We start from the raw sequence: 24,278 nt of genomic DNA, 5'->3' as shown, positions 1-24,278 counted from the left end.
TCTAAGCAAGGGAGAAAAAACTGTAACTGTAGTTTTTAACATTTTAGTAGTCTTGAAAAAGTTTTAAACAGTTCTTTTCATGAAACTACTTTACCAGTTACATAGATGGAGGAAGCCAGAACCAATCCTAGCAGCATTAAGTGCAAGGCAGGAGCAAACCCTGGACTCAACTTGACCATCCGAGCACACTCAGTGACCCACATGCAAGCTGTATGTGGAAATTTACAGCAGTCAATTCAACCAAAAAGATCTATGAGAGGGGAGTTAAACCTAAATACCCAGGAAAAAAAAAAATTGAATAATAAACTCCTAAAACATTGTAACATGTGGCGTTAATAGAGATCAGGGTCAGAAACACATATAGTTATATGCACACATTCAATTAAATCAAGTTCTATTGCATCAGAATGTGTGAGCTTAAACATGTCCTGAAATATGAGGCCCCCACCTTCAGTTTCGATTCTTCTGCTTTTTTTTTTGTTTTTCTCCTTCTTCTTCAAACCGGAAAAATAAACGCGCTGTTCACACTCGCCAGGCTTGTGGGTTCACAAAAACAAACATGAAGCTGATCGTGCTGGCCGCCTTGTTCGCAGGTACATTGGATTTTATTGTTAACGTTACCTTCGTCTTTATAGTATTTGTTTGTCGTTTGATTCCACTGTTGGTAATCTTTAAACTAACACGTTTAACGGGCATGCGAGTTACAAGAAGACAGTGACAGCGGAACATCCCGTTGTGTCTCTCTGAATGGCCGAATTGTTTTTAATGGGCGGCTTTGGAAATGAACCTTTGCGAGTGGCCTGAGAATTTCATTAAAGTCCCGCGGCGATAAGCTGCGTTTATTTATGTAGATATCTAAAGAGCTTATAATGCAATTGAGATTTACAGGTCACTAACGAGAATGCTTGCACATTTTGCTTTTTTTTTTCTCTTAATTGTTTTAGTAATTGCAAATATATTTTAAAAGACAGTGTACGATTCATTCCTGGGTGTATCGGCGGAGCAGCTTAAGTTTTATGCCTCATGCAGCGATAAAGACCCCCACAATACTGTAATAGATAGAGCTGATTAAAAAAAAAAGAAAAAAGAAATGAAAAGAAAGACCTACACGTCTCAATCTATGCAAGTGTTTTATACGGAGCCGTTCACATGTAAATAGCTTTGTTTTATATTCTGTTTTTAGCTTTATTTAGTGTATAGTGCCTAGCTGTCTTTTCTTTTGAACTTGCCTATAGCCTGTCACATCTACATTTTCCTTGATTTTTATCCTTTGGCCTTTCTATTGCTTTATTTTATACTGTGCTCATGTTTATCAATTGATTTATATTATTATATTGTTTATGTTTATGCATTTTTTTTATGCACATGGTCTTTCATGCCATACCTGGTAGCACCTTAGGTACTAAAAAAATCAGGAGTGGTCTCCCCTCGACTTTCATGTACACTCAGATATGGGGATGGAAATTTGAGGAGTAAACCGCAAGACAATGATTATATTTTTATAATATGTACATTAAAGAACCATCAACAATAAACCAAATCAAATTAATAAGATATTGAACACTTATTATAAAAGTAAAGTTGAATACTACAGACTCTGCAGCAGCATGAATTAAAAAAAAAAAATTGAGTATGTGTTCAGTTAAATTACCACTTCGGGTTGATGGATTTGGCCCAAAAGTTAATACAGATCTACAATTTTGGTGTAACAACAACATGCCAAATTTCATCCTTCTGTCCTGTTGGATTTTCGAGTTATCGAGTTTACACACACACAGACATAATTCAAAATATTGTATTTTCGGACACAAAGATGTCTAAAAGATCGAGATTCATCAAAATCTTGAGGTCAAATTTTTTCATGATTACTGTACTTCATCTTTAATAATCTATCTATCTATCTATCTATCTATCTATCTATCTATCTATCTATCTATCTATCTATCTATCTAATCCTGCCTACTATACCCAATTCTATCTATCTATCTATCTATCTATCTATCTATCTATCTATCTATCTATCTATCTATCTATCTATCTACCTTGTCCTAGATAAAGAAAGTTATAAAAATTACAATCTTACTAGATTATGTTTAACTGTTTCATTCAGGTCTGAATTGATATGAAGTTCTGATTCTTAGTCCTTCTGTTCTAAATGTTCTTTTAAGAAAACACTCTGAACATGTGAACCATCAATGGATAAGTCCTAAATAATGGAATAGATTAGCACTTCATATTTGTTGCAATTTATCTGGCCATCTGCAAGTTGTGATTTCAAGAAGATCTTTAATGTATATGATTAACTTTCTTACAGTATAACCTATCTTGTTATTAAATGCATAAGGTATGTGGCTTTGTTTTCTTTTTAGCTACAGCTGCCAAATTCCAGTTCTCGATTCCCCAAAAACAGATCAGCACCCCGCTCTACACTAATGCGCTGCTGCCCTGCACCTTCTCTGAGGCAAACAATAAAAATGACCAGAAGTTTGTAATCATCACTTGGGAGCACAAAGGTGAATTGCTGGTGAAGTACGAGTCGGGAGAGCTGGTGAAACAAGCCAGCAGGGTGAAGCTGTCAAAAGGAGAGCTGAAAAATGGAAATGCCTCTCTGGCCCTCTTTAACGTCACTTTTAAAGATGAAGGCATCTATGAATGTAAAGTGCATGAGGCTCCATACAGCGAAACCGGACAGGTGCAACTTAACGTTACAGGTAAGGGACGACTCCCTCCGTGAAGCCCTTCACTTGATCAATGATGCTGTTCATTAAGGTTCAGGCCAGAGCCTGAGTAGCAGATAATGCTAATATGGAGGAAATGACCGATTAAGAGCAGCCACTTTATACTTCAGCCTGTGTGTGTGTGTGTGTGTGTGGGTGTGTGTGTGTGTGTGTGTGGAAAGACACACACACACACATTGAAAGGCCTTATCCAAAACTACATACAGTATGTAGAGAGCAGAAAATAAAATCCATGAGAAGTTTCACTAAATGATGTCATTTGATTTTTGATCTTTAACTTACATGAACCTTTTGTAAATTTTGGAAAACTAAAATGGATTCAACGCATATTTGTTTGTTCATCATTATATGAACTTTCTTCGCTTAACTCTTATTTTACTTTGTGTGCTACTCCAGATGGGGTCAAGCAAAGGCACCCTCTTCTCTTCCTGTAACATTACAATATTTGTGACTATACCCTCCACCTGCCTGATCTAATCTTATATACAAAATCATTAAATCATTTTCAACATATTGTATCTGGATAGACAAACAGTGGATCTTCATGTATAGAGTGTGTACAGATAAAGGTCATATATTTGAATAAAAACACAAGGAAATGTTGTGGACATGTTGACATCTCAGTCATTTATTCAACAGAACTATCAATAGATGTAATGGTCTACAGAGGAAAAAGTAAGTCCACCTTTGGCCTTAGAAATTGGTGAAGATGCTTTTAGCAAAAATTCCTTTTTCTAGGTATTTTGCATACCTGACATTGACTCGATGATATTTTTGACCGCTGCTCGCTTCAAAATTCCTGCAGTTGCAAGAACTTTGTGGGTTTTCTTGCATGTCCTTCCCATTTCAAATCCTATCTCAACGTTTCAAATTAGGGCTTTGACTACCATGTAACCCTCCATTTCTTCTTCTTGAGCCATTCCTTAGTGGAGTTGCAAGTGTGCTTTGGATGATTAATGTGTTGTATAATATCGATTGATGACACACAGACATTGATAAATGATTTTTGACTAGTTTTTAATAACTGTAAAATCGTGTCAAATTCTCATTGGGTTCTCTTGGTAACAGGACAAAATACCTTTTTTCAGAACTTCCTTTTTCCCCCTCTAAAATCCCACCCACTAACATTCAAGATCAATATAAATTTAACTTATTACTGAACCTACAAATACACAACCTGATGAAAGGCCCATATGCAGTTCAACTTCAATATTCAGACAGACCGCCTCACATTCTCCTTAAGAACACTTTCATACGATGCACATTTCATAGCTGGCTCGATGACTGAGAACTTCCCAGGCCCGGCGACAACAAAACAACCCCAAACCAGAACAGGTCCACCACCATCATGCTTCACATCTGGAATGAGGTTCATCTCTTGAAAGGCTGTCTTTGCTTTCCAGCCAAATAACCCATCGTTTCATTTTTCATTTCATATTTATTTATATAACACATTTAAAAGACAAGTGTCAACCAAAGTGCTGCACAATAAAATTAACTAAGGCAAACAAAATATTTAAACAAAATAAAAGAGTAAAAAAGTTACATTTTACATGGAATAAAATGACTAACAGATTAAGACAGCAATAGAAGGAGAGAACCACCATCAACTGATAGCAATACAAAACAAACCAAGACAGAACAGACGGCTGACCACAAAGCCTTCAATAACTCAAAAGCCTGACAAAATAATTACCGTATATAGTCGCGTTTAAGTTCTCCTGCTGATAAGTTGGGACTTGAATTTACCGCATAATTTATGGTCTTCTTATATAATACGCTACCGTGGCTGTTCATTTGTCTGTCCAGGATTTTAAATCACCTGTAGCTCGCAAACCGGTTCACCTATTGACCTGAAATTTGGTACACATATACTATGTGATGTCTACTATCTGCTTTCAGGATGATGATTTTATTACTCTTTTTATTTTTATTTTATTTTATTGTAGAATCAACACTCGAAAGCGCGCAACAGGGCGGCCATGTGGCGCATGCGTATGGGCGCCGTTCTTATTCCCTACCACCTTTGCTAATCATTCTTGAGGCAGATTGAAGACTTAAGTGCCAGCTTAAGTGAAAAATTAAAGAAAATGTACTAAGTAATTGCAACACAAAAGCTAACTTAATCAGTTTTAACGCGAATAGATGCCGACGAAAGAAGAGAAGCAGCGGGCCGCTAGGGTGGAGAAAAGACGAGCTGCTCAGGAAGCGGCAAGCGCATCAACCTCTGAGCAAACAAATGCTAAACATACAGAGAAAGTCAAGTGTATTAACTGCACATTATCATGCAGTACGCCATTACTTGTATTTTATAATGTTGGTCGTATAAGTCGAATTGGTAAAACTCACGCTATTGGTCCAAGAGATTATGATACATACGCTGAACGCCCATCTCAGAGAGTAACCACGGAGCATACAGCCTTTTTATTCCTATGTATTGTGCCTACGTGACCACACGGTAATACCCAAACTATTCCAAAGTAACATTTGCACTGTTTTGTGTTTTTTGTATCACACACCATCATACACCTTTATCATAAGAGGATCATTTTTGGATGGAGCGTTCGATCAGAAGATTTTAAATGAAACATCGTTGAAGTAGAGAAAGAAATTGATAACTGTGATGCTGCAACAAAATTCGATGTGTCTGAGAAACTGATGAGAGATTGGAGGAGGCAAGTGTCAGATTTTTGAATGGGCGTATAAGTTGTGGTCTGATTTTTTGGGTTTCAAGACCTGACTTATACGCAAGTATATACAGTAGGTTTTTACATTTGACTTAAAAATATCTAATGTAGGGGATGATTTAATAAAAGATGGAAGACTATTCCAGAATTTTGGAGTAGCTACAGAGAAAGCCCGGTCACCTTTAAACCTCAGCCGAGAGCGTGGAACAGTTTCAAACATCTGATGAGAGGCCCATAGAGCTCGAGAGGTAGAATGCAGGCTGACAAGGCAAGAGATGTATGTAGGTTGGAGGCATGCCATGGAGAGCTTTCAAAACAAATAAAACCTTAAATTCAACTCAGTATTTAACAGGCAGCCAGTGCAGGGATGTGGGCACAGGAGTGATGCTCCCTCTTTTCTTGGTATCAGTTAGAACCAACCGCAGGCATGGCATTCTTGACTGACAGATACCCAAGTAGAGAGAGTTACAATAGTCAAGATGCGAGGAAATAAAAACATGAATGACTATTCCCAGATCCTTAAAAGACAAAATATGTTTAAGTTTTGATATATTACTTAGTTGAAAGAAGCTACAGCGAAAAACTGAGTTCACTTGTTTGTCGAATTTGAGAGCACAGTCAAAAATAATACCAAGGTTTTTTTACATGGCTCTCCACAATAGCTGGTAATAGGCCTAGTCATTTGCTATAAATCTGACAAAGTCAGAATTGTCAAGTATGATAAAATATGCTTTATCTTGGTTTAATTTAAGAAAATTCTGCGACATCCAACACTTAATGTCCCTTAGAGAGAGAGGAGAGAGAGGTTGGGAGCACGCGCTGATTACAGTGCTTTGCCGCACTCGCCACACAATCACACATGAGATCCAAGTGCAGCCGTGCAACGGGTGACACCTCAGCACCACACTGAGCAGTGTGAGGTTTTTTACAGTGGATGGAGTGTCAATCCTGCTACCAAACACCCAGAGTTTTCCCTGCAAGTTGGAGCACCTTCTTGCAGGGCTGGATGCAGATTAACGTCATACCCAGGACAGAGTAATTGCAGATTAACTGCCTTCCTCAGGGGCCCAATGGAGTAGAGTCTCTCCTGTCATTTATGAGATTCAAACCAGCAACCTTCTGATTGCCGGCATAGATCCCTAGCCTCAGAGCCACCACTCCACCCAATGGATTGCATGAGAAGTGAAGAAGGGTCCTTTAGACGGTGAACGGCAGCTTAAACAGTTCTAAATAAGCTGCAAAGCACCATCTTGACTTGGCTTAAGTGAAAGGTATAACTGTGTGTCATCTGCATAACAGTGAAATAATATGTGGTATTTCTGAAAAATAGACCCAAGGGGGAGCATGTAGAAGGAAAACAAGATAGGACCTAAGATGGAGGAGCCTTGAGGTATTCCACATGCAGTTGCAGCAGAGGAGGAGTCACAATTTCCCATCATAACTGAGAATGTTCTGTCTCTCTATCTTTGATTCCAGAGATCCATCTGTCACCAATTGTTCCATAAGGTCTGGTCTTTGCCTAGATGTGTAACGGCAAGTTGTAGTCTTGCTCTGGTGTTCTTTTTGGACAGCAAAGGCTTTTTCTTGGCATACCTCGTATGCAGGTCAAATGATATCAGCTGTTGCAAGAGTTACCTGCAGATCCCATAATAAAATTTTGGGGTTCGAGGAGACTTCTTTAAGTATCAAACAGTCATTTCTTGGGCTGCCAAATTTGCTGGGCCGGCCAGTTCTGGACAAATTAGCAGCCGTATGAAATCTACACCACTTGTATTTGATTTTCCTTACAGTGGAATGATTGATTTCAAACAATTTGATCTTTTTAAATGATTTGCCAACCTCACAGATATCCACAGCTATTTTAATCTTTGCATGATGACACCTCACACATCAAGAGAGCACCAGACCCTCAATATCTATAATTTAAATAAGACAACTGGATCCACCTCCTTACTACCTAAGGAAGTTCTAATCATTTGCACCTCATCTGGGACACTTGATTCTCATTCTTAATTGATGTGGTGATAACTGTAGGGGTGGTCTTACCTGACAAATTTGCATTTTTGATCATTTAGATTATGATAATGCTTGCACCATATAATTCGGATGTGTCATTTGTTAAAGCAGATCACCTTTATCTGTAGGCACTATTTTCATGAAGATCTAATGTTTGTCTGTTTAAATAGGCTGAAAAAGTCAACATGGTTTCATGGGGTGTACTTACTTTTTCACATGAATGTATAAAGTATATGAGAGAGAAAGAAAGAGAGATTATATACAGTTCACATATATTGTGGACAAAGGGGAGGGTGCTCTTGAACCATCCCTGAACCCAAGATGAATGTCAAGGCTAAAAAGTACCAATAAAGATATGCATTATTAATAAAATAATAACACAAAGTTAATATCTGTCACTGTGATATAATCAAGTTCCTTTGGAGGATGATGTAATCGTAGCAAAAACTATGAAATTGCTTATTCACTTTCTGCTTCCGCATTTCATGAATGTGGCCTAATGTTTGTGAAAGTAACATGTAGGCACTAATTTTTTGTGGTGGGTGCGTCTGAGGAGATGTATTTTATCATTTCAATTATATTTTTCTTTTCAGTCGCTCCTAAAGTCTCTGTGAAGCCGCCCTTTGTTGTGGTAAATCAGCCAAATGTGCTGGAGTGCCACGCAGAAGACTACTACCCTAACATCATCTCCATCAAATGGCGGAGGAACTCAACATATCTACCTGGCCAACAGGATGTTAAGGGGCTGGCAAATGAAAATGGCACCTTTGCTGCAGTGAACCTACACAACTACACACCAAGTGAGGAAGACATCGGTGTAAATTTTTCATGTGAAGTGAAGCACGAGGCTCTAGATGGACAGTTGGTGGAGGTGTCACAGGAGATCTGTAGTAAGTGTCCCCTTAGACCTTACCTAGTGAGAATGAGTTAAAATGTCAGTCTTGGTACTGTCCCATGATGGTCTAAACCCAGCTCACGTTCCCTATTAGTGGGTGAACAATCCAATGCTTGGTGAATTCTGCTTCACAGTGATAGGAAGCGCCGACATCAAAGCTTCAAAAAGCAATGTCGCTATGGACGCTTGGCCACAATGTGCCAGTTATTGCTGGGGTAACATCATCTGAAACTATTGTGTGCAAATCTGGTCTCTGTGTTACGAAAATGATAAGCAATGAACCAGAATTGAATAACTGGAATGATCCCAGGATTATATGGTATGAGCTATGAAAGGAAAGTAAAGGAGCTGAACCTTTTAATTTGAAGCAAAGGGAGTATAAGAGGAAACATAATATACAGTCATATGAAAAAGTTTGGGAACCCCTCTTAATTCTTCAGATTTTTGTTTATCATTGGCTGAGCTTTCAAAGTAGCAACTTCCTTTTTATATATGACATGCCTTATGGACACAATAGGATTTCAGCAGTGACATTAAGTTTATTGGATTAACAGAGAATATGTAATATGCATCATAACAAAATTAGACAAGTGCATACATTTGGGCACTCACATGGAGATATGACATCAATACTTAGTTGAGCCTCCTTTTGAAAATCTAACAGCCTCTAGACGCTGTCCTCCTATAGCCTTTGATGAGTGTCTGGATTCTGGATGGAGGTATTGTTGACCATTCTTCCATACAAAATCTCTCCAGTTCAGTTCAATCTGATGGCTGCCGAGCATGGACAGCCTGCTTCAAATCATCCCATAGATTTTCGATGATATTCAAGTCAGGGGACTGTGACGGCCATTGCAGAACATTGTACTTCTCCCTCTGCATGAATGCCTTTGTAGATTTTGAACTGTGTTTTGGGTCATTGTCTTGTTGGAATATCCAAACCCTGCGCAACTTCAACTTTGTGACTGATGCTTGAACATTATCCTGAAGAATTTGTTGATATTGGGTTGAATTCATCGGACCCTTGACTTTAACAAGGGCCCCAGTCCCTGAACTAGCCGCACAGCCCCACAGCATGATGGAACCTCCACCAAATGTGACAGTAGGTAGCAGGTGTTTTTCTTGGAATGCGGTTGTTCTTCTTCCGCCAGGCAAAGCGCTTTTTCTTATGATCAAATAACTCAATTTTTGTCTCATCAGTCCAAAGCACTTTGTTCCAAAATGAATCTGGCTTGTCTAAATGAGCATTGGCATATAACAAGCGACTCTGTTTGTGGCGTGAGTGCAGAAAGGGCTTCTTTCTCATCACCCTGCCATACAGATGTTCTTTGTACAAATTGCACTGAATTGTAGAATGATGTACAGATACACCATCTGCAGCAAGATGTTCTTGCAGGTCTTTGGAGGTGATCTGTGGGTTGTCTGTCACCATTCTCACAATCCTGCTCATATGCCGCTCCTGTATTTTTCTTGGCCTGCCAGACCTGCTGGGTTTAACAGCAACTGTGCCTGTGGCCTTCCATTTCCTGATTCCATTCCTTACAGTTGAAACTGACAGTTTAAACCTCTGAGATGGCTTTTTGTAGCGTTCCCCTAAACCATGAGACTCAACAATCTTTGTTTTCAGATCTTTTGAGAGTTTCTTTGAGGATCCCATGCTGTCACTCTTCAGAGGAGAGTCAAAGGGAAGGAAGCACAACTTGTAATTGACCACCTTAAATACCTTTATATCTCTTGATGGGACACACCAGTCTATGAAGTTCAAGGCTTAACGAGCTCATCCAACCAAGTAATCAGCATTGAGCAGTGACAGGCATTCAAATCAGCACAATGACAAGGGGACCCACATTTTTGCACAGCCAGTTTTTCACATTTGATTTAATTTCATACAACTAAATACTGCTTCATTAAAAATCTTTGTTCAGAAAACACCGCAGTACTCAGATGTTCCTAGGAAATGAAAGACATACCACTGTTATCTTTACTGTTGAAAGGAGAGTCAATTATTATGCAGGCTGAGAGGGGTTCTTTTTCATATGACTGTAGGTACTTTTTGTACAGTAGATGCCCACTGTTATTTATAAAATTAGTAACACAAACACTTGTGTACAGACAGAAGCAGCTTAAGGATAAATATTTCTGAACTTCCTGATTATCAGGGTAAAGTGATGCACAGATACCAAAGTTTGAATTTGCACACCTCTAAGGCTTTCACAGCTCTAACAATTGTCCCTAAAATTTCTTTTGTTTTTGTGAGAACAGAGTTAGTTATTTCTGAGGAACAGTGCAAACATTTAATCACTACAAAAGCAAAAATGAAATGTGGATGCTGAATATCAAGATATTTACCGAAATGATACATAAAATCATATACATTAACATGTAAAATCGAAATATACACTGGGTAGAATTAACCTTATGTTATGTAAATATGGTACTTTAATCACAACTTTCTGTTTTGTCTTCCGACAGAGCCGAATATGACCTTTTCACATACCACTCTGCAGAAAGGCATAAAGGAAAATGTCACCTGTAAGGTGGAAGGCTGTCACTTCAGCAACGTTAGTGTGAGCTGGAAGAAAAACGAAACGATAATAAGTACAAAAAACTGTGAGGCTGTGAGAGAGTGTGTGTGCGAAGCGTCCCTCATGGTGAATAGCACAGAGTCGGGAGAGGCGAACTTCTCATGTGAGGCCATGCAAGGGACTGACTTTGTGCGCACTCGAAATAACACATTTCAGCTTGAAGGTAAGAAACGGTTCTTTCCTAAACAAGACAATAAAGAATATGAAGAGTTATGTGCTTGAGAGAACTATAATCATTTTCTTCAAATGTAGGCCTATAGAATTTTATTTTTCAGTAGCTTTATGCATACATTTGTGCAGTTTAGAAATCTAGACTGTAACAGTTTAGGAAGAACGGAAATTACAGCTAAGGGGCAAAATGGATTTGGAATGCCTGTGATGAGATCTCAGTGACAAATCAGCTCTGCACCTTTCTTTGACATAATGTTAGATACAATTTCCAAATATTAAATCAAGCAAATGAAATGAATTCAGAGCCTATACTGGCAATTTTGGATACGAAGCAGGAACCATCCCCAGTGTCCTGCACTATCACAAGCCATACTTAATCACACAATCAATTGAGAGTTACCAGTTTACCTAACCCTTAATACAATTCTTTCATTTTGGACCATAACAATCATTCCTCTTTGTCCAGCTTTTAATCTTCTTATTCTACTACTAGATTAATCCATCCATCCATTTTCCAACCCGCTGAATCCGAACACAGGGTCACGGGGGTCTGCTGGAGCCAATCCCAGCCAACACAGGGCACAAGGCAGGAAACAATCCTGGGCAGGGTGCCAACCCACCGCAGACTAGATTAATGATGCAGAAAAAAATATGTCTATAGAAAATGAACTCTAATATTATCTGGCTTAACCATGTATTGAGCTGTGCTGTACAGTGTGATCGGAAGCCTTTTAGAGTGCAGAGAATTGTTGGGGTGCCACCCCAGTATCCCCGTTTAATTGGAAAACAAAAGCAAAAACAGCGAGCAAGGGCACAACAAAAGAGATTCTGAATAACAACTCAACCACTACAAACATTTTGTTTACCATCATCAGTGGTTCCTTTAGGCCTCAAGCCTGGATCAGAATGAAATGCGACCTACTAAGGCCACTGCTTTTTATAGCCGATTGACCGGAAGGGGCACGGCTTGTTTCTGGACGTCATGGATGGGTTTGAATGCCCTTACTGGGCAGCTTCTCTTGGCTGTGGAAACAGGAGAGGAAACTGCTATCAAACAGTGCCCCCTCTCGCCCCAAGATGGCAGTGTTTAACTCATTTGAGCTTGCCAGGAAACCCCTGAATGCACATGCATGACAAAAGTCTGTGTGATATGATGAACTGAGTTGGTTTCTGCATTGTAGCCAGTGTTTCAGGATTGACTGATCCTCTAATGCATTTAAGTGGGCTTAGAAAACTGATATACAGATTATTTACTTGCGATACTGAATATAAACACTTCTGTTATCGTTATTTTTACTATCAATTGACTTCTATATCCATTTATTATGTTTATTTTCGGAGTTGCTCTGATTGCATTGGTAGAATCTATCAAGAACAAAAATCTTGATAAAGCGGTGAATCATCACAACGTGACTCAGCAAAGAGTTTGGATCAAGGATTCCACATGTCATTGTCTAGGAACTCATGAACATCTAGATAACAATGTCTTCTCAAAATGTGTATTAGTTTGCTTCTCAGTCTTTGGTCACATGCCTTAAAGACTCAAGTGTGTAAAATGGACTTTTTCTTCTGTGTTTTTCCAACAGATCCACCTCAGGGGCACTTGATACTGCTGCTGCTACCCATTTTAGTAGTGCTTGTGATGTATAAAGCATGTAAGCCACATTTTCTTAATTTCATACCTAATTTTTGTTATCTGGGAACAATATTTCTTCTCTAAGGAAATGTTTAAAATTGTAGATTTATTTAAGTCTTAACAATGTCAAACTACCATGGCAAATGTAAATATTTTTATTTGTTTTTAGACTCTATGAAAGGATTCTGGGATCCATATTTATCTTTTACTAAATTTGTACCTATGCTGCAGTGGTATTTGTCATTTGGATGTTTAAAGTAGCAAACAGTTTAAGTCAGGGGTGTCTTGCAACTAGGAACAGCTTAAATGGAGAGTAATTAAAAAAGAAAGAGGCAATTCTACAAAGAAAAGATCAAATATGCTGGTAAATAACCTTCATGCTTAGGTATTCTCTTTTTGTTCTTCCAACCAACTGTAATCAGCAGAGGGTGAAGTTACAATGCGTTGTTACAGTGCCGCTGCACATTTTCACCGTCCATTAACTGGCAGACTTTGTGCAGTTGAGAATAAGTTTGAGCCATTTCTCCCAGTCTTGAACGTCTTATTCTAGTAAGCTTGGGGACAATCAGTCTGTTTCGCTAATGGTGTTGGTGATGTAGTGCCAATACCGTTTTATCTGGAGTCCTTGTTTAGGTACTTTGATTATTTCTGATGGATGGTAGAGGGTGTGTTTTTCTGATGAGTTCTTTTGAGTCTTGGCATAGCATACGTCCTACACATGTGAGATGTCTTTTAATGATGATTTTGGAGACTGCTTCTTAGTAGCTTGTAGATTGCGTCATTTGAGTTATTTCAAGCATGATCCTATAGTACTTTGTCAAAATGCTGTCTAGCATTCTCTTAGCTTTAACATTACGTGCCTTTGTTTTGCTGCCATATAGAAGGATGCGCAGGCTCCAGGCTTTGAATATTTGGATCTTTTGATGTAATGGTATGTGTTGATTTTGTCAAATACTTCTGAGCTTCCAGAAGGGTATCCAAGTTTGGGGTTTTCGAGTTCTAATATCACAGTATAAAAACTAATGGCAACCGTTGATCCCAGTTATATGAAGTCTTTTACAATCTTGATTTTTTCTTCTTTAATTGTTTAAGGGAGCAGTGATTGGGCTGAGTGGGCTGATTTTCATCAGCTTTGTACTGTTTGTGTTTATTTTGTTCCCAACCTGTCCTACTATTTGGCAAGTTTCCTCTAAGTGTTGCTGCTCTCTCATTTTATCACTTCCCAGAAGAGCTATGTCGTCGGTATAGTTAAAGTCATTAAACCTTTGCTTGAACTTTCAGCTATTTCTTGGGTGTGTGACAAAGCTGAATTTGTCTGCTAAGTTGTGAATGACGTATGTGATTGTGATGATGAATAGAAATCGAGCCAGTACATAATCATGGAGAACTCCTGCTCTAGTGATGAACTTGTACTGCCCTTGAATGAGGATTTGACTTTTTGAATTCTGATATAGGGCTGTTGTTGTTGGCACTAGTTTTCCTGGAATTCCATGGTGGTGTAGAGTTACAAACATGATGTTGCACTTGACGAGCAGAATGACAAATATAAGTCTATGAATGTGGCATGAAGAGTTTTATGTTCTCTTAAGGCTCCTTTGAATACTCAAAATAAAATGTGAATTCGTTAGATGAAAATGTATCCTTTTCGAAAGCTTGCTTTATTCAGTCTACATAGTTTGTCAACAACTGGATAGATTAGTTTGTCACTAATTAGCGTTCTTGGGCACAGGAACAATTTATCATTTAAAATTTACAGCCTGAAAATATGAAAATCCTCCATTTTGTACAAGATCTAGCATTCATTTTGGAGGTTTCTTGAATCCCAGAATGTGAATCCAACATTATTATTTTTATTTTAATTAAACTTTATTTTACTTTTTGTTATTTTTTAAGGGCCATTTTACCACCATTTGTGTTTATTCATGACATTCCATCATTATAGCAGCCTCTTGTGTTGTTAGGGGTGAGTCCTCAGTGTTTGTAACCTTCGGTTAACAGCGTGACATTTTAAATGGCTGTATTTCAAAGCCCTTCATTATCCATGTTTGTGGATTTAAAACAACTGTTTTTGTTGCTTTCAATGCTATTACCTTATCTTCTCTGGTTTTTAACTCATGACTTGGCCTTGGTTACAGTGTGGTTGACTTCTCAGTTTTTGACTAATTTTTTTAGGATTTGATTTTGCCTTTTTCTCCTGGTTACTACTCAAATATTCTTGCTAACTTGCTAGGCATAATCAGAGATTCTTATGGGTCATGACTGTAGTGATCAATAATTATGTGGCTAATTTTTCAGACCTCCCTATCTTTCCTCAGGGCCTTTACCAAGACAGCTGGAAAACATCAGGTGGATGAGGAGAAATACCACTGAGCCAAGTAAGTGACATCTCAAGAGCTATCTTCTTGGTCTTCAAAATTTGTAAGGGGTTGGTGTTTATTTCACGCTACCAAATGTAACCCTTTAATAGAATATAAACACACAGTTCCATATCATCCTAGTCACAATTTCCTTATAAACAACTTGTCTTATTTTTTATTTCTAATAATTTTACATTCAATGGTTATCCACTTTTATATTGTGGCTTATTAGTTTGTGAAATACTCTCTGGTAATCAGGGTCCTGATATTATTACGGTGTTTTCTGACCACTGAAACCTTACTCTGGTACTGGGGAATATAAGACAGTACCACACATTATGGAATAAACGAGATACACAGAATGCTATCAGTTAAGATGTGCACAGTCAAGCAGCAATGGCAACGAATGGCTTCTATTTATACTTCTCTCTTAAAGTCTACTTCTTTTGAAGTTTTTTGAGGCTTATTAAGGATGTGTTCAATTCTCCTTCTATCCCAGAATGGTCAATGCTACACAAACATCTAACCCCAGGTAGCTGCCTGCCCACCCCACCAGTGAATTAAGTCCACCTACATTGTACACCTGGACAATGAGTTGTGTATTGTATGTTTACAATTTAATTTAATTTAAATTTAATCCCCATTTTAATTTTCAGGCATGCATAGGGTCCAAAAGGTTAATTAGGGGGGTCCGCAACTTTCTGTGACTCCCCATATTTTGCACATTACTTAAGAAATCACATAATCACTAACCTTGCAGTAAGTAGTGTGCTGAAATTATTCCATAGGTAGAAATCCATTAGTTGTAGTTGTAGTTCTTATGATTTGAGGTTCTTTTTGATTTTTCTTCAGGATCCCTGAAGCTGGAAAACCCATCTTGATGTCATTTTGATGGTTTTCATACCCAAGGAATAGGAATTTTGTTTAGAGCCTCGGTTTAGAATTTTTATTTTTTTTACCATCTTTTCCAGTGCCATTTTGTTTTGGTGATGGCGCCACTATTACATGAGTTTTGCCTCATCCATTTCCATAGGGTTTCCCATGATGCACCAGGGTCACACCGATCACCAAAAACACTTGCGAGTATCTGAGATTGGACCAAACTTAGCCTACTTCTTATTTTAAATTTCAATTACTGGCATTTTGAAACAAAGCTCTGCATTTTGACTTACAGGAGAGTCCCCAGAGATTTTACTTTCCTATCCTGTGTTTTCTAGATACTTCCTCATTCCCATAAAGTCTACCTTTGTCAAATTACAAGTCTTCATTTAGTATACATTGTGTGTTTTCAAAGATGATCTCAGATGATCACCTGGTTGTGATTTCTGTTGCCTGGAGCGTCAGTAACGCCTGTTTTTATTACAGTCCACCAGTCACTGCACGATCACCAAATATAAGGCTGTGAACGATGACAGCAATTTATTTATTTATTTATTTATTTTTTAAATAAATGTCTTACTCTAGTTTGTTCTAAACAAATAGTATGGCTGTAATGAAAGCTGAACATGTTAAACCCTAAACAAAGAAAGTTAAAACATGTAAATAAAATGGTATTACAGATGTTGGTTCAATTGGCATAAAGTTGATTGTGCTGCTGTCCCATTCTTTCTGAATTAATGCTTTCATGTTTTTCTACAAATATCTACACTCCAAAATGAAGTTGCACCTGCCTGGGAATACTAATGCCCATCTTTATTTTCTCTCTATCAGGCCAAATAGATGGAAAACACAACTTCACCATGTCAGACATCGAAGTTCCCTCTGAAATCCGTGTGGGGCAAGAAGTCACCCTAAGCTGCCGTATTACTGTAGAGCAACAGGAAATTAAAGAGGTGACCTGGCAGACCAAAAAGAAAGGAGAAGAATGGCAAGAAATGGAATCTGCCGAAGAATATGTGAATCAGAGTGGCATGCCCACTATGACCAAAAAAGGTTTTGATTCCACACAAGATTATGTGCCTTGTGTATTAAGTGAGCAGATGCTTAGCAGCGTAACATTTGTGCCTGACAAGGAGGAGGAAGCAGTGAGTGTTCAATGCCAAGTTACCCTTGCGTTGATTCACTTGAGCAGAACCCTGTTTAAAAAGAAATCGGCCGAATTCAGTGTGCTGCCCAAGTGAAGTCTCCCGTAATTCTGCACTGGGGCTTCAGGCACTTCTGATGATTTTCTGATCCTTATAATGGTTTCTGCTTCCTCAGTTAAGCTTATTATGTATTTTAAGGGGAGCTGGCCACCCTATGACATAAAGCATAACATTATAGACAACTCACCAGCTCACTGTTATGATTTGCTACTTATGGAGAGGGCAAGAATTGAAAAACCCTGACCACAACAACACTTGATAATGAAAAAAAGTATTTTAATAAATAATGGGGAAAAAAACTGAAAAAATAGAGAACACAAAAGCAGAAATGAAATCCAAAATTCAAAATACTAAGAAACATTAAGATGCAAAGCCCAAATTAAATATTATGAAATTTTTTATTTTATTTATTTAAATAAAAATCTCAAATCTTTCCAAATCCAAAAAACGAAACTACAAAACAGCCGAGGTCGTGAAAGAGAGCAGCACAAAGTTCATGCTACCGCACTGTGGAAGTGACTCCAGGTGACATGAACGCTGTCCTGAAAACATCTTTATTACAGTATTTGCGTTCTCAATTACTGTTATTATTTTGTTTAGTTTTGGCTGTTGATTTTTTTCGTAGCAGAATTTCATGGTTGGCGTGATGTTTTTTTTATTTTTTTTTAACAATCGCTATGTCGATTGCAGGTCATGTGACATAATGATTATGAGATGACACCTTATGTGTGTGTGTCTTTTTGTTTAATATTCTTGTTATTTTCTATGTTGTAGCTATTGACTTTTATTTATGATTTATGTAATGGAGAATATTTTGTTTATTAATTATTCTGTGTTTATGTACGGTGTTAGTTTTCTTCTGCCTAGTCCTTTACAATATTTTCCCTATTGTCTTTATGCTGCGCTAAAGAAGGTGGTGCCCCCCCAATGATGCTGCAGCCAGGTGACTACCACCATGACTTCATAAGCTTGAAAACAGAGCAGTGCTTCACTTTGACAATGAAGTTTGTTCCCATCCTTTTCAATTATGCTTTGTTTCTTTTTAGGATTGTCTGGTTTTAATCCCCTGCTCTCTTAAGGTACGATTTCTGGCTTTTTGTTTATAGGATTTATTTGCTTTTATTTTTGCTACTTTCATTTGTTAAAGGAACTTTGTTTTACTTTGGGGCCAGAGGCTTTTCAGTTTTCCCCTCCTTGCATTTGATATTTGTGACCTGTAAAGTGTTTGTTTGCCTTTCAAGTTTAGGACTTGGCTATCTAGGGTGACATTTTTGGTACAGAACAGCGGTTATTGCAGAGCTGGTTTTTCTGCCATCTTTTGGGACTTACATCTGTTTTGAAACTTTGCGGAGGATCGTGACACTACCTATGAAATCCTCACAGGTGGCGCAGTGGTAGTGCTGCTGCTTTGCAGTAAGGAGATTGTGGGTTTGCTTCCTGGGTCCTAACTGTGTGGAGAGTGTTTTAAGTAGTGAGAAAAGCGCTATATAAATGTAAAGAATTATTATTACTATGAAAAGCTGACAGTGTACTCTCTAAAATAAAATCCACAAAACAATTCTTCACCATTCTGGCATAGTTATGGTGGGGGTATTTAAGTGGCAGTTAGTGCTTTTGGCTCATTTGGTATTTGGCTTTGATTTCTGTCTAGTGATTCTGGTTTGACGAATAATTCTTGTTCTTTCTGACACTGACCATCAATACATCTTTCCTGACTATTCTTCGCTCTTCATTTTTGGATTGATTTTAAGCTCCTATTCTCTATTCCATTTTCATTTTGTTGGCTACGAATCTCTTTAGTCACAATTATTGAAATAGCCCACAGGTACCGCCATAAAGCCTAAAGATGGCATCTGAGGGCAGCTAACCAATGAAGGGTCTCACCTCACACCTAAACAAACAAAAATGACACAATTAATTATAAGCACACCAGAATTGACAAAACAGAAACTAGAATCTGAAAAAGCACAATTACGGAATAATTAGCAATATACAAAACATAACAGGAAAAAAGCTGAGAAAATAAAACAGAAAAAAGTGCAAACCTTCGGGGTGAGACTCTGCACAGAATGTGACATTTACCAGTTAAACATCTGAAGTTCTCTTTCTTCTATTAGGTTACTTGGCTCTCACCGTGGTGAATAGTTTTCTATCCATTTACCAAACCCACTATATCCTGAGTAAGGTTGCAAGGAAGCTGGAGCCTATCCCAGTAAGAGTAGGGCACTAGGCAGGAACAGATTTGTTATATTTTGTAATATTTGAATGATTCTTATACAAGAAACAGATGCTGCTTCTCAGGACATTTATCCAGTTACTGCAGCAGTGTGACAAGTACTGCGTATTATTCAGGACCTATTAAATTAAGGAGTATGAGTTGTGATTAGTATTTTAGTGAACCTTACCTATGTCTCATTGGTGTAATAGGTAAATGGTAATGTCGTAACATAACAAATCGAACATTTCTTTGTAGTCTGAGTAATTTCTAAGGCTGTTAAAATTATTTTTGTTGTCTTTCTGATACTAGTTTGTATTTCACGGACACTTTGTGTCATTTTGTGGATTCGTTGCTATGATGCGATGGCCTGCTGTTAAATGGCGTGGCCTCGGAAGTCGTGACCTGTGACTCACAAGTTCACCGTTATAAAGGTCATCCAAAATTGCAGGTAAACCCTGAGATTTATTGACTGCCTGTCTTTATTTGACTTTTAGTGTACTGGTTTTGGTTTTCGATTGTTGACTATGATTTTTGGTTTCTGTTTTCGATTTAGGTGATAGATACAGTAGGATGGATCTCAGAAGTATGTTTTGACTTCTTGTTCCATATATTCCCACCTGCCACCTAGTATTTTCTAGGCAGGGCAGTATTGACTTCTCTTTACCTGAAGTGTAAGCGTGGATGTAGGGGTCTACTTGACCTTTGTGGGATCTCGCTTTCAATTTTACATCAACAAACACAAGCAAAACTATTGAGGGTAATTTTTACTGCCTGGTGTAGGGAAGTAATTCATTAATCTATGGAGGGCAGCACGGTCAGATGGTCTCAAAGTTCAAGGGTGACACAGAAACTTTAAAGAGATTTTAAATGTTTGGAGTTGTGAGTTTAGGGATGAGAAGTTATCATTGCTGCAAAGTGCAACCAACAAAAATTGAGAAAGATGGATAGACAGAGAGAAAGCTGCTTAGATCAAACTTCTAGTTTGCTCCAGAAGTCACACCTTTTCCTGTTTGATGGAGTGGAACATCTCTACCCACTAGACCTACTTCATTCATTCCAGGGTTACAGGAGGCCTGAGCTTATTGCAGCAGCTTTGGGTACAAGACAGTAACCCACCCATGTCTATCACAGGGTACACACCTCTACAATCACTCACACCAGGCTAGTTTTTGAATTTGACCTTGATATGATGTGAACGTATGTCTTTGGGATTTAGGAAGAATACCAGGAATGTAATTGTAGACTCTAGGAGCTGTGGCACCCTGAAATTAATATGAATTTTTAATTGGAACTCACTGTTTCTCTGGTTTGGCCTACTGTTCATAAGTTTATGTATGGAATTGTTAATCACGTAACTGGAGATGGTGCTATGTGCAGAAAATAACAGTCGGTTAATTGATTAATTATTGATAGGATTTTACACGTGTGACTTTGTCTGTTTCTCTGCAAATTCCACCGACCTGTGTATGTCTTAACACAAACTGCAGTTTATTTAGAAATTCAATTTTTGCAGGTACAATATATAAGTAAAGTAGATAATAAAGGAGGATCACATTCTCACTAAACAACTGAGAGATTATTGAACAGTTTAATGTCCACAGGGTCTTATCATTCCATGAATTTCCATTTAACTGTTCAGTTTGTGAGTATCATATGAGATAAATTGGTGTCCAGAGGTCAAGGTTGCAATGGTGTACCAGCAGGGATAGGTGCTGGTTCCTTATCAGGACAGGACACCTGTTCAGAAGAACAGAATGTGTGTGCAGACATTCTGTTTACACGTGGTGGTATCTACCCACTGGGGGAACTACCATATGATTACTCGCAAGCCAGATTTAGAATTGTAGTCACGTGGGAGAGCCCTGTCAGGGTTCCTGAGTGACTCCAGGGGGAACTTCTGGGGAGCCTTACCCTCTTTTTTAAGGGACATCTGTATGACTCAGAAGTGCATCCAAGGTTCCACTTTGTGGCACTGGAAGTACTCCTGGGTCCATAATTACAGTGAGCATCTTCTCCTATAAGGTACTAAGAGTCGGGATGAGGTAGATGAGGCTTTGTGCGAGTCGAGGGAGGAGGAACTGCAGAGCCTGTTATTGTATTTTATTACCTGGGAAGAGGATTCGGAAGTTTGTTGAGGTATTGTGTGCAATAAAACAACTTGTATTTGAACCTTAGGGTTCAGTTACACCCTCTGGTGGTACCATCTGAATATTAATATCAGTATTTACACACTTTCAAGCAGTTATTCAGCTGACTTTTATGAATTGCCCAAGTCTGACTGGACAGCTTTTTCTTTTGGATGTTTTCCATTATAAAAAACGACTCGGACAAACATGAGGTCCTTTTTTACACATCGGGTGCACATTTCAGAAACATCAGCATCCACACAACTCTATTATGCAGCCATTCTTACCTCTGTCATGACCTGATTTAAATGTGATTCAGAGGGACTTGTTTACAAAGCCTACTGAGTGTGAACGTATATTAGAAATAATAAATTATAGTTTTTGATTTTAGTAAACATTTAGCTGAGCCATTTGTTTCACTTTTTTTACACTAAACTTGAAACATGCCTGGGTTTACTGTCCGCTAAATGTCACAGGGCCTATTTCTTCACACGTTTAAACATGATTTCTTCATTTTATGTGTTGATAATGGTCACGTTTGACAAAATCAATAGGAGGAGATCAAAAGTATTCAGTAAAAGGTTTACAAACGCTTCCAGTTGAATGCATGTTTTGTGACATTAATGTTATGTGTCTCATCTTTGTGTTCATTCAGTTGTGATATCCTTCTGAAATATCATTATTGAAGTAAAGGTACCCTATGTTTACATCAATCCAATGCAGGTACTGTAATAACGTAGAATTGTTGTCTCTCTGCGTAATCCCATTTTGTTTAACTCCACCTGCTGGAAAGATGGCTTGAAATTAAACTCCAGTGAGGAGCTGGACTCTGAACCACAATCTTGCCAGTTGATTGACGTCCTCTGACTGTTTGTGTTAAATACAAATGCTCCATCTGTAATGAAAAAAAAAATTGTGTAAACAGATATATACTTTATCTGAAAATGTAAAGAACCTTGTTATGGTGTTCACCATTAGAAAGGTGTTATATGAAATAAAGCCTTTATTGAAATTCTGTGATCTGCATTTCTTTAAATAATAATTCTTCAACCACTGACGCTCATGCCATGACACTGCCACTATCAACAATGTATTTCTTGTATAGCCCAAAATCACACAAGGAATGTCTCAGTGGGCTTTAACAGGCCCTGTTTTATGATAGCCCCCGAGTCTTGACTCTCTATGAAGAAAAAAAAATGGAAGAAATCTCATGAAGGGCAATTCCAGGTAGGTTGGGCATGTAATGGGTGTCAAAAAATGGGGGTAAATACAACACACACAACAGAGCACAAGTGATCCTCTTCACAGAGCTCGATGACCACCCCAGAAATACAATACAATAATAGGATATAACCTGTCCATGCACAGCGCTCCTCACCAAGTGACCAAGAGACAACTCTCAAGGCAAAAATATACCGCTCACTAAATACAGAACTATCACATACTGTATAAGGATACAGATTTGTTCAAATTCATCGAAAACAAAGTAAAAACCAATAAACATAAAGAAAAATAGCAGTATCTGCCCATCAGCTAATTTCAGATCCACAGCCAGATTGTTGAAGAGGAGTTGGACATGGCAGACACAGTCAGAGTCCTAGAGACCTCACCCTACAAGTCGTCTCCCCCTACTGGCCATTCTACAGATGAGTCAGTGCTGGATTGGCCACCCCACCTCCAGTCTTTAAGAGGTTCTTATTTCTAGAACTAAAGATACCCAAATAACCCTAAAAAATTTCCCTTTTGACTTATGGTGTGCGCCTCGCAGTTAGGAGACCCGAGTTCACTTCCCTGCGTGGAGTTTGCATCTTCTCCCTGTGTCTGCGTGGGTTTCCTCCCACAGTCCAAAGACATGCAGGTTAGGTGCATTGGTGATTCTAAATTGTCCCTGGTGTGTGTGTGTGTGTGTGTGTGTGTGTGTGTGTGTGTGTGTGTGTGTGTGTGTGTGTGTTTGCTCTGCGGTAGGCTGGCACCCTGCCCGGGGTTTGTTTCCTGCCTTGCGCCCTGTGTTGGCTGGGATTGGCTCCAGCAGACCCCCAAGACCCTGTAATTAGGATATAGCGGGTTGGATAATGGATGGATGGATGGACTTATGGTGTGTGCCTCCAAAAATTCTGAGACCAGCCCATTGATTTTAGCACACCTGAGGTGATCATCAGTCTTCTCCTTAAAAAGAGATAAACTGTTCCTTACTATTTTCTCATAACTCATCCTTCATAATCATCATTTTGCAGGTGTAAAGTTTTGTGACTTTGAAACAAGGGTATACTTTTTCAGACTTTATATCCAGACTAGTTGGCTGTTAATAAATAGTACTCTGCTTTAAACGTCTAAACATCTTGAGTGATTGAAATAATAATTAATGGGCACCTGGCTCAAAGTGTTTCCTAGAGTTAGGCTGAGGAGGGACGCTTTCAATAGTGTGCAATACGAGAAGGGCAAACGTGGTAATAAATATTGGGCATCAGCCTCCAGTGTCGAGGGGGCACCTGTCTGGTCTGCTCAGCGCCAAGCTAGTGAGTCACTCTGTAGAAGACTGAGGAGTGATAAGCTGTGCAGGTGTCACTCATAATTAGTACTGAAGTGTGTGATGTGTGTGGATGTTTCTCTGTGAGTGTGTGTGTTTAACTTAGAGTACCTGACAGCTGGACTACCCATTATAAATCTAGTGAGCCCCACAATAATAAAGCAGGACATGAATGGACAATCTGTGTGATGAGAACTTTATACCTGATGATGAAAGACAAAGTTTAGGGATTTGTAGA

General features: G+C 38.5%; 1 protein-coding gene across 1 annotated transcript; it reads left to right on the top strand.

Moving 5' to 3' along the window:
* The first annotated feature begins 504 nt into the window (after positions 1-504).
* LOC114661805 (uncharacterized) lies at positions 505-22,509 on the top strand. The gene is made up of 8 exons (XM_028815004.2): positions 505-593; positions 2,370-2,711; positions 8,035-8,331; positions 10,809-11,084; positions 12,679-12,747; positions 15,044-15,103; positions 16,796-20,584; positions 20,616-22,509. Exons 1-7 carry the CDS (start codon positions 560-562, stop codon positions 17,203-17,205), a joined length of 1,488 nt encoding a protein of 495 aa, XP_028670837.1. The 5' UTR covers positions 505-559; the 3' UTR covers positions 17,206-20,584; positions 20,616-22,509.
* Positions 22,510-24,278: the final 1,769 nt, after the last annotated feature.

This window comes from Erpetoichthys calabaricus, chromosome 12, assembly GCF_900747795.2.
Source record: "Erpetoichthys calabaricus chromosome 12, fErpCal1.3, whole genome shotgun sequence".
NCBI lineage: Eukaryota > Metazoa > Chordata > Cladistia > Polypteriformes > Polypteridae > Erpetoichthys > Erpetoichthys calabaricus.
This window is presented reverse-complemented; position numbering and strand designations above follow the sequence as displayed.

Excerpts from the sequence above, each read along its gene's own strand:
- LOC114661805 (XM_028815004.2), top strand. The coding sequence starts at position 560 with ATGAAGCTGATCGTGCTGGCCGCCTTGTTCGCAG. Across the intron at positions 8,332-10,808 it reads GGTGTCACAGGAGATCTGTA|AGCCGAATATGACCTTTTCA; the intron begins GTAAGTGTCCCC and ends GTCTTCCGACAG. Across the intron at positions 11,085-12,678 it reads TAACACATTTCAGCTTGAAG|ATCCACCTCAGGGGCACTTG; the intron begins GTAAGAAACGGT and ends TTTTTCCAACAG.